This window comes from Sinohyriopsis cumingii, chromosome 17 (genome assembly GCF_028554795.1).
Source record: "Sinohyriopsis cumingii isolate HCF-2022 chromosome 17, ASM2855479v2, whole genome shotgun sequence".
Taxonomy (NCBI): Eukaryota; Metazoa; Mollusca; class Bivalvia; order Unionida; family Unionidae; genus Sinohyriopsis; species Sinohyriopsis cumingii.
The window spans coordinates 36,741,064-36,753,917 of record NC_142977.1 but is presented as its reverse complement, the minus strand read 5'-3'; the positions used below and the strand labels follow the sequence as shown (position 1 = coordinate 36,753,917).

Genomic DNA, 12,854 nt, shown 5'->3' with positions numbered 1-12,854 from the left:
GTGGGTATTAAGACAGCTAATGCCTCGACATCTAGTACAGAGTACTTACATGACAGCTAGATAGCAACCGGCACGATATTTAATCTAATGATTATGACAGCTAGATAGCAACCGGCACGATATTTAATCTAATGAGTATGACAGCTAGATAGCAACCGGCACGATATTTAATCTAATAAGTGTGACAGCTAGATAGCAACCGGCACGATATTTAATCTAATGAGTATGACAGATAGCAACCGGCACAATATTAATCTAATAAATATGACACGAGAAAGCAAGTGTCATTTACATTTAAGCGTTGCCATCCAAATGGACCGTCTTCACTTGCATAATTGTCTTCAAGTAAGAAAAAATAAACAAAATACAAATTAAAAATAGTTTCTAAAGTCAATAAGGTAAATTGAGTTGCAAAAAAGGATAGTGACAATTAAAACAATGACGGGTTTAATCGTTTATTTCATCGTTTACTTTGTTTCAATTGGACATTTTAAACATAATTTGTGCACATGTGTGAAACAGGTATGCAATTGTTTATTTATATATAAAAAAGGTAACACTTGGTGCTTGAGGAGTATTGAGAGCACCATTAGTGTTAAAAAGAACTTGGTCTTTTTTTACTCAGACTCAGCGGATGAAACCAGTCCGTTTCCGTCATCACGATGGCCCATATCTTAAGCGATGGATCAGCCTGTCTAACTTACATTCGTCGTCACGTAAAAAAAAACTCCACTGCAAATACAGAATAGTTTATCAACCTTGATGCAGACAATCCCATTTCAAATACGTATCAGAAGAAGGCGTACGAACTGTGAGCTCAGAATGTACTGTAATTTTCTTGTCTAAAATACTTGAGAGTCTTTACTCCAGATTGAAATGTGTGAATTTCTTCTTCTCCAGCTCGAGATTTCCATTGTTTGAGTTCTTACGATAATACCTTAACACTAATATTTTAAAATGGTCATTATCCTGTTTATCTGAGGAAGAGTAATAGTTCCTGTTGGAAAACCGTGCATCCTAATTAAGCTACAGTTGTAGTCACTGGAAATAATGACTTGTTTATTTCCGAGATCTTCCAACAGAGACATGTTCCATCTATATCTGATATTTTGCATATTTAACGAAAGAATCTTTATATGGCTTGAGATTCCAAAAGTCATCGCACATAACATCACCGTTTGAACATTTGAGGTAATTTAGGAACTTTGTTGTTGGCTTAGTAAACAGTAGAAACAATCAAAAGTTACAAAGTCTCAGATGTTCTCACAATATCCCGGGACAGATTCCATTGGCTGGGTTGGGAGCTTGCCGTGAGGGACTCGGCAGTCCTGTTTTGGGTGACATCGGCAAGGGTACTTGTGTTCATACCGGTACTGAACCTGAGAATCTGGCTCATGCATGCGTTCCACCCACATGCATATATCGCCAGAAGTCCGGTTCGGGTGACATCTAGGCTACAATGGACGAAAAAAGATATAGAGTCAAGACAAAGTTACTGTTGTAGAAAGAAAATTGTTTCATATTAGTCGAACAATTTAGGGGAATGTAATATGCAATGAAATATTTGTGATCCAAACAAATAGATCCAGTTCTATTTTGTATTATCTTAAACTTCGATAGATGAAGTACAAACAGAATACAACCAGACGAAATAAAGAAAGAAAAAATAGTACGAAGTTAAAAAGGAACGAATTTTTCATACCTTCCCACAGCTGTATTCCATGTAGTTGACGACTCCTTTCGACCATGACCTGTTAAGATAGAGGGGCCGTCCAGTGCACGTGCAGTTCAGGTCAGATGCCATTTCGAAGGTGAAGGGGCCCGACCCCTTCAGGATCAAAACTGGATCGAACTTCCCGCAGATCTGTTCGTGCCCGGCAATAGGACTACAATAGCTCATCTTCATGATGACCTCGTCCCCTGGGAAATAAACGTCAGAAATCCGACAAATCCTTGAAATAATATGGAAGTCACGACATTCATCTTTAATATGACTCTTGAAGCTTATATATAGTTAGAACCGATCTTTTTCAGATGCATATTTAGAAAGAAAGGGTTAAATCGTCTTTCCGATTGTTTAAGAACAAGATCAAAACTTTTGATCAATCTTTGAAGTTTCATATTACGTGATAGCATGTAAATCTTGTAATTGCAAGATGTTATTGTCCTTCCCATCCGGGCCTCATATTATCAAAATTTAATATTTTGGCCAAAATATTATTCCAGACCATAGGAACATCCTTGAATTTCTGATGATGGTGATGGATGATGATGACGACGAAGAAGATTATGAAGATTTTTTTGGTTTCTTATTTTACCACACCGCAATTGAAATAATAATAATAATAATAATAATAATAATAATAATAATACTTTATTTATAGATGGTGACTCATTAGTCAAACTATTCTCCTTGGAGGTCCTCTTAAGGAGAGTATAACAACGTGCATTATATGAAAGATAACAGTACTTACTGTTTATTTTAAAGTATTTAGTGTTAAAATACTAAATTCCATTATAATCTATTAGAAACACATAAATATTCATGATATATCTTCTTAAATACTGTAATAGTTTCAGCAGATTTTACATGAAGTGGAAGCTTGTTCCACATAACTGCACCAGAATACTGTAAGCTGTTTTTAAATTGCTCTGTTCCTGGTTTTGGTGCTTGAAGGTAACCATGTGATATTGATCTCAACTGGTAATGTGTTGGAAAAGACTTGAATAAGTCCTGGAGATATTCTGGTACAGTTCCATGTAGACATTTATATACAAGATCTGCCTGGTGAAAATATACCCTTTCATATATTATGAACCATTTTAGTTCTGTAAACATGCTTTTGAGGGATGATCAATAGATGCATCTAAAATTATGCGTGCTGCCCGTTTCGGAAGTTTATAAATCCCGTCAAGCTCAGATTTGGCACAGTTTCCACATACAACTGAATAATAATCCATTGCTGGAAGAATATATGCCTTGTAGTATTGATTGCGAGTTTCGGTAGGTAGGTATTTATTGATTCTGCTGAGTACGGCAGTTTTGGATGACAGTGTTTTACAAAGCCTATTAATATGGTCATCCCATTGAAAATTATTATAATACAGCCACACTTACACGCCGCTCATGTTTGACATTTTCTACCGCATGATTATTTATTGTAAGAGATAGTTCTGAACTCCCTAACTTGTGTAGCTTTTGTGATGTCCCCAAAATCATACATTTTTTTTTAAACTTCATTAATAACCATCCTATTTTGTTGTGCCCAGTTTTGAACTCTAATAAGGTCTGAGTTTAATAGTTTTTGGATAACTTCAGTATCAGAAGTAGATGTATACAACGTTGAATCCTCTGCAAAAAAAATCTGTATTTGTGGATTCATTATTTAATGGTAGATCATTTACATAGATAAGAGAGAAGAGAGGGCCTAAAACTGAGCCTTGAGGGATCCCTGAATGTATAGTACGAGTTTGTGAGCTAATATTGCCAATACTTACTTGTTGAGACCCTTGGTTTAGGTATGATCTAAACCAGTTTAGAGAAGGATTGTCAAACATATAACAGTTCAACTTTCGCAGCAGAATTTCATGCACAAGAAGATCAAAGGCTTTCTTGAAGTCAAGGAAAACAATTACTAGTTATACAACCATTATCCATTTCCTTCAGCCAAGCGTCTATTGATTTTAGCATTTTAGTAAGGTCCGTTTGGTATGAGTGCTACTTTCTTACTCCTGATTGTGTTTTATGAAACAGGGTAAGTTTCAAAACATGTATAGTCCTGAATGGTTATTTGCTTTTCGATAATTTTGACAATACAAGTAGAATGGATATTGGTCTGTAATTCCCTGAATCTTCATTTTCTCCTTTCTTAAATATAGGGGTGACCTTTGCACATTTCAAGGTTTCTGGAAAATTACCACTCATTATACTTAAGTTTATGATATGCGTTAATGACTTTGTTATTACTGGTGCAGCAATTTTAAGAAGTCGTGGACCAATCCCATCCGAACCGGAGATTTATTAATACGCAACTTAATGATCATGTCAAACACATCAGCTTCACTAATATTAGCTACTGAAAAATAATTATCATCAGGAATTTTTGCTCCTATAAATTATAAAAGAGCATCAAACTCAATTGGGACGTTAGTACGGTTCTGAATACCGTTACTGGAGATGCTTGTGAAGAAATTATTAAACATTTCCACAACGTCTTGTACAGATGTTGCTATATCATCATTTTGTTTAAGTCTAGAAGAACAAAAACTGTTCTTGGAGGGGTTCAGCTCTTTTAGATGCTTCCACAATGCCTTGGTAGTTCTCGTTTGCCTTATCTATCAATTGCTTATCTTTATTCCACCACTTTAAATAGTTTTTCAGGTCATTTGTCTTGTGGAAATTATCTCTTTGGTGCCTAACTTCATTGATCTCAAGGGTTACCCAGTTAGGTTTAGTTTGGTGTTTATTCCTCTTTCTTTTAATTGGGGCATGACGTCGGCTATTTTGCAGACGGGATTGGAAGGGTATGCAAATTAAATTATTTAAGAATGTTTCCTCATCAAACTGTTCAAGGTGCCTGTATCGTATTTCAATGTATTAACCATTTTTAGATGATTTGGGAACACGTATAGTTATACAAACTGGACAGTGATCACTCAGTGCATACACTGGCATATTAAGTTCACTTATGTGGTCAGGTTTATTAGTGTAAACATGATCCATGATAGTAGCACTTGTATCTGTTACTCTCGTTGAGGTGTTAATTAATTATATAAAGTTGTAAGTATCAAAGTTACTTATCCATGTTAATGGTGGAGTTTTATGTAGTCAATGTTAAAATCACCCAATATGATAGTTTCTAAATCTTCCTTTAGTAAGGCGTTCTGAATTTGTACTTCAGATGTATCAATCCAATCAGCTGTGGAACCAGGTGGCCTGTAAACTGAGCATAATCATGTTGGTTTTGATTGGGCAAGAGATACTTCGATCCAAATACTCTCCACAACAATAGTCTCTAGATCGACAAGTCTGTTATAGCAATTCGAACTGTGTACATAGAGAAGAAAAACCCCATCCCCCATGGATTCCTTCTCTTTTCTTTCAAAGCTGAACCCCTGTATTTGGAGAGGCAAATCATCAGTATCATCAGAAAGAAAGGTTTCACATAGACCTAGAATATTGCCTGATCTAGTTTGCTCTAACATTAATTTAATCTCATTCAGTTTAGGTAGGATGTATTTGATATTTAGGTTGACTGCTTGCAGACCTCTTTTGAGGAGGCCAAAGACATTACAGTTTTGAACAGATGATTGATTTTCAGACATGGTAGTATTCAATCGATTGTTTTGAGACTTAACATATTTTTTCATCACCTTAATTATTTACATAAACACATGAAGAAGATAACATACAAGACTCATCTGTTGTACCACGACCACATGTAGCAGAGTTGGATACATGAGAATGCTCAATGAGATTAATTTGCAAGAAAACATTGACATACTAGACACTTGAAGAGCCTTAGAGGGAGAAGTAACATGAACAGTATCACATAGTTGTTTACATGTTAACAATCTGCACTTTGTACGCCAATCAGATAGTGCCTGAAACCTGTTTAAAGATTTATAATACTTACATCGAAAAGAATACATATTCTAATGCGGTTTGCTGCTGGATATGTGTTGCATAAGCCTGTACTTTATAGCCTTCTACCGATTGGTATGTGCATAACTTTTGTGTATGTCCTAGTTCATTACAAACATAGCAACGATTCTGTTTTCCATGCAGACACTGCTGTGTTAGATGACCCTGCTCTCCATAATACAAACAAATTTCTGACTCATGCCTAACCTCTTTTATGTCTTATGTACTGGTCTATATTCTTAAGGAGCAAAGTATAGGACAAGTAGATTCGGTCTCGCTAGTATAATTGTAGGTTCACTGTACCTTGATTGTCTTTGAAGAAAGTCCTGTATTGCGGAACAAAGAGTAATTGGAAATTTCCAAACAAGGAACTTAAGGGATCATTTAGTGAAGTCACAAGTACGACCTGAGATGATTATTTTACACCCTATAATTTTTGGACACACAACAAGCTTTCATATTCGTCCACAATGACATTGGCCATTAATGTAATTATTGTCACCAATGAGAAGAAATACACTATATGGAAACATATCCATTTGTATTTTTTGTCTGCAGTATAATTAATAGTTGCACAAATGTGAGCTTTTACATTTACTTTTATATAATCCTCTTGTTCTTACTCCTTTGATTATTGATGATCACACTAGAAGAGATCTGTCTTTAATTATGTTGCTGATTTCGATGAGTGGGAGATTTAGATGCATTGTTTGCCCAGCAACTTCTTGATGTCCATGACTAGACTGACTGAAAGTTTTGCGACTGCTGTATTTCAATTTTTTATTTAATTTGCTTCATGCTGTGTGTAATTGGAGGCTGTCTTTAGCGCCGTTTTTTCTGTACCTGGATTGATGCTGCGTGAGACACATATGTGCGTGTGTGTGTGTGTGTGTGTGTGTGTGTGTGTGTGTGTGTGTGCGTGAGAGAGAGAGATTTTAAGCGTATCTTGAAAAAAAAATTCAGCCATATCGCAGTATGGCAGTTTAGTGTGTGTGTGTGTGTGTGTGTGTGTGATTTGTATTTTTAACATATATTTAACAATTTTTAAGTCATATACCTACGGTGTCTGCAGTGTGGCAGTTTATAGTAATGTCTAGCACTGGGGCATCATGCCGCAGACATATATCATCATGTCCCACCCAGTCACATTGACATGACACCAAGCCGATCAGTCCTAACACTAACCTCTTAAAGCTGAGCGCCTAGCGAGGCAACTGTTAACACAACGTTGTAAGTCATTTGGTATGACTCGGCCGGGCTTCGAAGGCGCGACCTCCAGCATCCGAGGCACCACTGGCGGCAACACATGATTGTCAGTGTTTACAGCATGTGCTTTAACTGAATTTTGACTCTGTCCGTCTAATATGTGTAGAAGAGAGCCATCTTTGTGAGGTTGCATCTGTTTGTGTGTATAATGATGTTTGACCCTAATATCTGGTTTAGCTATGGTCTGGGTGTCTTGACAGGGTCTTGTGTTTTGGTCTTTGACTTGCTTATTTAGAACATTATGCGACTGGAGTAGTAAAGTGCTATGGCCAAGGACACGTCACATTTGCTGATCCTGTCTTATCCAACGGTAAGATTTGAACCCACACCCAATCGGTCGCGAGTCTGGCAGGTTAACCACTGAGTAACAGCGGCTTCAAATGATGATGCATTATAAGCAGATAACGAAGATGAAAAAGAGGCTGAGAAGGAGAATGGACTGAGGTAAAATATAAAATAAAAGTTTTGTACAACGGTAAAGAAGGTTTTCAATACAAAATTTTGTTTATAATAGCGAATACTCTTTACCCTGATCCTTTAAATATTGCCATTTTTGACATGTGATATGCATGATGCATACATAAACTATCGGAAAGAAAATTATGCATCACGGAATACTCTCAGGCTCTCCGTACTACGCTTGCCAGAAATAATCCCATCAAATGTCAAATGTTGTAACTGACACAGATGAAACAAGATCAGAATACATCTCCTCTCTCTCTCTCTCTCAAAAGCTCCCAAAAGAAAAATGAACAATATACATACCCTGCATCTGAATTACTTTATAGATAGACCGGATGTTGTCACCCCAACCCCTGGGACACACTTCATTACCTGGACATATACAGATGGGTTGGGAACTGGAGAGATGTAGGGTTGGACTGGTGGAGTTGAACGCTACGTCACAGAGAGCGTCAGCACTGTAACAGTCTGGCGTTCCCTGAATACAGAAATAGTATAAACTGTCTCAACACAGAATAGCAAACGAAGTGTCTATATGATTTTGTTGTATAGGAAAAAAAGGACTAAAATAAAAGACGATGTTATTCATTGTTGCAATCAAAACATTTCAGCTAAGTTTTCTTACATATCTTGCAGAATCTTCGTGCAGAACAGGGAGAAAAACGGTCAAGATAAAGAGTTCTTTATTGTAATGGGGAACGAGTCGAAACCAACAGAACAGAGAGAGAGAGTTCCATCACGTAGATAATATGTAACTTCGTGCAAAGATAACAGGACGTATCTGTTTCCCCGACGTTGGATAATGAATGGCAAGCATAGTTTAGCTGCTTCATCTGAACCGGAATAATCACCCTGAAGCATCAAAGGTAATGTAAAGAGTTATAGGAGTAGAGCAAATATGTTGGTGTTTATAGATTAACCGGATGTCATGTACCACTGATTTCGGCTTCTGGCCTCCATCCATTGATGATAATTAACAGCAACATACAACCCAATTCTTGTATTAGTGTAATGATCTCATTTAACATTCTGCCCTGTCATCCATATATTTACAAGTAATAAAAACAGCTGCAACATTCGACGACCACTTGTAAGAGCTCTTAAGGATATATATATATATATATATATATATATATATATATATATATATATATATATATATATATATATATATATACGTTACTGAATTGCTGGCTGAATTGTAATATGCCTATATGGAAATGTAGGCGATAAGTGATCAGCCAGGTCCAAAAACGAAATTTTGATGGAACTATCAATTACATAAATGTAATTTTTACCGGACTATTATAGACGATGATATGCCATCGTTTTGCTATCCTGTCCATGCTCCAATGAAATACCATTATTTTCTTATCCTGTCCATGCTCCAATGAAATACCATTATTTTCTTATCCTGTCCATGCTCCAATGAAATACCATTATTTTCTTATCCTGTCCATGAAATACTAATGAGATGCAATTTAAAAACTCTTTACATTACAATAAAATCTAATTAAAATTGATGAAAAATAATCACAGCAATGTTCTTTAGAATATAGGCAAATTTTACTTATTTCGCCTCTAAGAGGGAAAGAATATTCTGAAATGCACAACTTTATCATAGAAAATGTGTTAGATACGTATAGAAATGTAAACGTCGGGGTATATTTTCACCACATCAACACTCTATGTTATATGTAATTTTTTTTAAGATTTGATTATAATGAGGGCCAAGGGATATTTTTTCTCGAGCTTTAATTCACAGGATTGAGTTCGGAATTTTTACACACTACGCGGTGAGTGCCCCCCCCCCCCCCCGCATTGTTACCTTAAGTATTGTAATATATCCTAAATGATGTAAAAGTCATGTTTGTGTTGATTTGTTTTTAATTTTCAACATGTTATATGCTAAATGGCTTTCCCAACGACATATCGTAGCAACCGACCCCCCCCCCTCCATCTCTCTCTCTCTCCACTTGGAGGCTACGTATTTTTTTTTTTTTTTTTTTTTTTGCGGTCACGCGACGCTTCTGTGAAAAATTCGACGTCGTACAACTTGTACTAATAATTCAATGGACGATGAAAGAATCTCCCACCAATCATCACCCGGGGAATAATTTACGTAGCCTCCAAGTGTGGAGAGAGAGAGAGAGAGAGAGAGAGAGAGAGAGAGAGAGAGAGAGAGAGAGAGATTATAACACCTACAAATATCTGAGAGTTGGTGAAAGGGACGCTGTAAAGCCTTTGTTGTGACAGCAATTATTACAGAATTAGAAGAGGTATTTAATAACTTGAAGCAACAATTTAAAAATTACGGATAAATGTTTTTCGCAATGCATGCAGATTGTCAAAAATATTATTTTGGGAATGGATGCGTTACACAAGAGAGGTGTAATTTTTAGTCATGGATAATATTTTAAAACTTACTATGTTCGGTGGTTCATCGGCCAGGAACGGAATGCTTCCCACTCCCAACAGTTCTGTGCTAAACAACAATGCCCACGGCAGTAGCTCTGCTGAGAACATTTTTCTGCCCCAGTTGTACAAAAGATTACAGCACTCTATCGGCTTCACGCTATTTAAACGGTACTACTGTATGAGTAAGTTCTGGTATACAATTACTATTATTATTTGTAATCGACGGAAAGCCAGTAGGCCTACAAGCGCGTGGGCGGAACCAATCATATTCAAGGGGCACCAATAAAGGAACTGGATCTGCCTCGTTTAGTCATAGCTTTATTTGATCCCTGTTTAATGATATAAAGGTAACTTGTAAAAGTATAACAGCGTTGAGATTAACTTCATAAATTTACATCGTTCTCAAATTATAAAATGTTTGCAAAGAAAAACTATTAGGTATTCCATTTACTACTTGAAAATCTAATGACAATTCTCACCAAATAACGTATTTTCGATTAAAATCATTTACGAAATGCAATTCTTGTCGACAAAAGGAAAGGTTAACAAGAGCAACTTTATACATTCTGTGGTCGCCGCTTATTTTGGGTGGGAATGTAAACTGGTACCTGGCTGTACGTTTCGTTCGTCTACTCGCCACACAAATAACACGCAAGAAATAATAAAGTAAACAATTAGGCTTGGCGCGAAGTCTCGTGAGAATTCGGTTAAAAGACAAAGGAAAATGGCGCCTTGGGAAAAGGTTCTGGTTGACTTGATGAAGATTGTCTTGAAAATCGGCGCCACGTTAGGTCACGAATGTTTTAGTTGGTGTAAAATAAAAGATTTGCCCTAGCAACCCTAAAACTTCATCGACTGGACATCTTAAAAAGGCGGGAGATAGCCACTTCCGGTTGTTTGTGTAGTTAGTGAGAGATAGTCCTACAATGTAAGACATCAACCCTGATATTTGTTTTTGGGGACGCCGTCTTAGTGCCTTAATAACTGCGTTGTTTATTGTTCTGAGGTCGACTAACATCGGTACGAGAAGTCAAATTTTCAGGAATATCTCACACACTTTGCAACGCTTTTCTGTAAATTAAAGTCATATTGCCTTGACGAGACTTCACTTACTCTAATGTCTTTTTCTAATAAATTCAAATTCCGATTGAAGCAAATGAATTTGTTTTCAAGTTCCGTTGACCTACTCTTAAGTTGGTGGGAATGCGATATAAACCGAGAATACCTAAATCAGTTAAAAGGATGAGAATTATCTTAAACGAAATGAAGCTATCAAAATACTTTCTTTAATATTAATATATTTTCGTTCGTTTCGTTAAATGAACACACTTCAACGTAATACGAATTCGGCACTGCCAGCATCCATCACATGTGGAAACAGCCACACTATGTCAAATACTCAGACAATTTGTGTGTTTCGATTGCTTCTTTACTGCGCCAACCACAACAAATCCCAGGTTATGTTTGTCACGCCTGCTTCTGCAACGCGGATGCGAGATATATGTGTTATCTATCTTTACAAAGTTTAGCATGGTCTTTACATTAACATGATTTTTTAAAAATATTTAGCCTTCATTCCCAAAAAGAACTAGCTATACTGATCAATTTTGGGTCTATTTCCATTTTAGGTGGAGGAGATGGGTTAAATTGGACTTATCTGAGATATTGTTACAACACCTTTTTCTCTTGAAAAGTATGAATATCATTTTAAGAATTGCCAGATTTCTTAAAATATATACTTCAAGTAGATTTAAAAATATTGGCAGATTTTAAGATAACTATTGATTTTGACAATTGCGGATGAAAAAGATACTGTTGATAAATCTGCTCAACATGACTAACACATTTTTTATACAGAAAACAATCAAACTAATAACTGTTTCTGCATGTGATTATGTGTATGTTTGTGTGTACGTATGTGTGTGGCAGCACGAGAGGTGAATGTTTGTGCTTACGTATGTGTGTAGTAGCACGAGATGTGTATGTTTGTGTGTACGTATGTGTATGGCAGCACGAGATGTGAATGTTTGTGTGCACGTATGTGTGTGGCAGCACGAGATGTGTATGTTTGTGTGTACGTATGTATGTGGCAGCACGAGAGGTGAATGTTTGTGTGTACGTATGTGTGTGGCAGCACGAGATGTGTATGTTTGTGTGTACGTATGTGTGTGGCAGCACGAGAAGTGAATGTTTGTGTGTACGTATGTGTGTGGCAGCACGAGAGGTGAATGTGTGTGCTCTAATATGTATCTGAGCAAATTCAAATGATAAAAAAGTGTTATCTTGAAATGACTTCGACTCATACTGTTTAAAGAGTCCATGGGACGTACAAGGTATGTGCATGCTATCTATCTGGTACACGATGAATCTAGACTCAGAAAAATGTCTTGCATATTTTCACATAACTGTATTGATTTCCACGTACGATGGTACATTTTAATATTCCATCTGTACTGATATGATTATTCATGTATTTTATGGGATCACGAAAGTGGCACTGCTTTTACTCATTTCAGCAAAATGTGTGCGTGTGTGTGTGGGTATGAAGGTGGGGGATAAATATAAAGGTCTGGCACCCTTTCTTCGTTAAATCCCAATTATGTACAAACGTTTGAGTCTTGAGGACCCCTTTTTCGAGTTCATTATACTAGAAGAAACGCAATTATCAAAGTGAAATATTTGGAAAATATTAATACATGTAACCGCGATATCAGCCGTATTAATGTTTAAATTTCCATATATTTTTCTTAAATTTGAAAAGCTTTTACAACAAAGTTCCATCGAGGATGTTTATCACACACACACACACACACACACACACACACACGTGTTTTAGAGCACACACACAAACGTTTTAGACAAGACGTTCATTGTTAGCTAATATCTGCTTTTTTCAAGAAGTAAACCTTTTTTTCCTCTAGAGAGCGATACGTTTGAAAAGCCTCATTGTTCGATAGGGACACATTTGAAAAGCTTCATTGTTCGATAGGGACACATCAAATTACGTGGCAAGAGGAGCACTCGTAATGAATACATTCGAAAGCATTGGCTACGAATCCATCGT

At 36.5% G+C, this 12,854-nt stretch overlaps 1 protein-coding gene across 1 annotated transcript; it reads right to left on the bottom strand.

Annotated features, from left to right (window-relative positions):
• Positions 1-441: 441 nt before the first annotated feature.
• Positions 442-9,999, bottom strand: LOC149778433 (uncharacterized). Its single transcript, XM_089939258.1, has 4 exons — positions 9,800-9,999; positions 7,676-7,850; positions 1,703-1,920; positions 442-1,454 (listed from the first exon to the last, which is right to left on the bottom strand). Exons 1-4 carry the CDS (start codon positions 9,896-9,898, stop codon positions 1,254-1,256), a joined length of 693 nt encoding a protein of 230 aa, XP_089795384.1. The 5' UTR covers positions 9,899-9,999; the 3' UTR covers positions 442-1,253.
• Between the last annotated feature and the right edge of the window lie 2,855 nt (positions 10,000-12,854).

Bases quoted from the DNA above. Each gene is read 5' to 3' on its own strand.
- LOC149778433 (XM_089939258.1), bottom strand. From the start codon at position 9,898: ATGTTCTCAGCAGAGCTACTGCCGTGGGCATTGTTGTTTAGCACAGAA. The intron at 7,851-9,799 runs GTAAGTTTTAAA...TTCTGTATTCAG, and splicing joins CCGATGAACCACCGAACATA to GGAACGCCAGACTGTTACAG. The intron at 1,455-1,702 runs GTATGAAAAATT...CGTCCATTGTAG, and splicing joins TGGAATACAGCTGTGGGAAG to CCTAGATGTCACCCGAACCG.